This window comes from Chinchilla lanigera, unplaced genomic scaffold (genome assembly GCF_000276665.1).
Source record: "Chinchilla lanigera isolate Chin_1 unplaced genomic scaffold, ChiLan1.0 scaffold00001, whole genome shotgun sequence".
Classification (NCBI taxonomy): domain Eukaryota; kingdom Metazoa; phylum Chordata; class Mammalia; order Rodentia; family Chinchillidae; genus Chinchilla; species Chinchilla lanigera.
This window is the reverse complement of record NW_004955402.1, coordinates 1,908,635-1,909,196: the sequence shown is the minus strand read 5'-3', so window position 1 is coordinate 1,909,196 and position 562 is coordinate 1,908,635. Positions and strand designations below refer to the sequence as shown.

Genomic DNA, 562 nt, shown 5'->3' with positions numbered 1-562 from the left:
GGAGAGGCAGCGGATCAGGCAGGAGCTCGAGGGGCAGGAAGCTGCTCCTGTCCAAGAGCGGGTCCGAGATGCTTCAGTGACCCCACCCACCAGGCCCCGCCTCCTGTGGACTCCCCGCCTCCAAGAGCAGCAGACAGACGCCCGAGTCAGTGCTCACTATGCCTGCGCGGGAATCCGGAGCGGGATCAGCGCTTCCGCTTTGCGCTGGCGTCCTCTGCTGGTGGAGCTTCTATGACTCCCTCCTCCGGCTTGGTTGCAGCAAGTTTGAGCACTTCGGGCCCCCGTAGGCGCTCATTGCCACCATCCCGGCATCCTCTGCGCCGTGGGCACGCTGGTCCCGGCGTCCTCCACGGAGCCTCCTCGCTGCTGCTGGGTCTCGCGGGCTGCGGGCAGGGCCGCTCCTGCCCCACCTCAGGGACTGGACCCGGAGATGGCGGCCCAGAAAATAAATGAGGGGCTGGAGCACCTGGCCAAGGCAGAGAAATAGTGAGTGAGCCCCGCCGCGGCCCCGACTGCGGACGCCGGGCGCCTTCTGGTCGGGACGGCGCAGCGGCGGCGGCTG

General features: G+C 68.5%; 1 protein-coding gene across 1 annotated transcript in view; it reads left to right on the top strand.

Annotated features, from left to right (window-relative positions):
- The first annotated feature begins 301 nt into the window (after positions 1 to 301).
- The window catches only part of Napg (N-ethylmaleimide-sensitive factor attachment protein, gamma), a 20,595-nt gene continuing 20,334 nt past the window's right edge, over positions 302 to 562 (top strand). Inside the window, exon 1 of the mRNA XM_005372585.2 lies at positions 302 to 486. Within this exon, the coding sequence (XP_005372642.1) occupies positions 431 to 486 (56 nt within the window). The 5' untranslated portion in view covers positions 302 to 430. The remainder of the gene's footprint in view (positions 487 to 562) is intronic.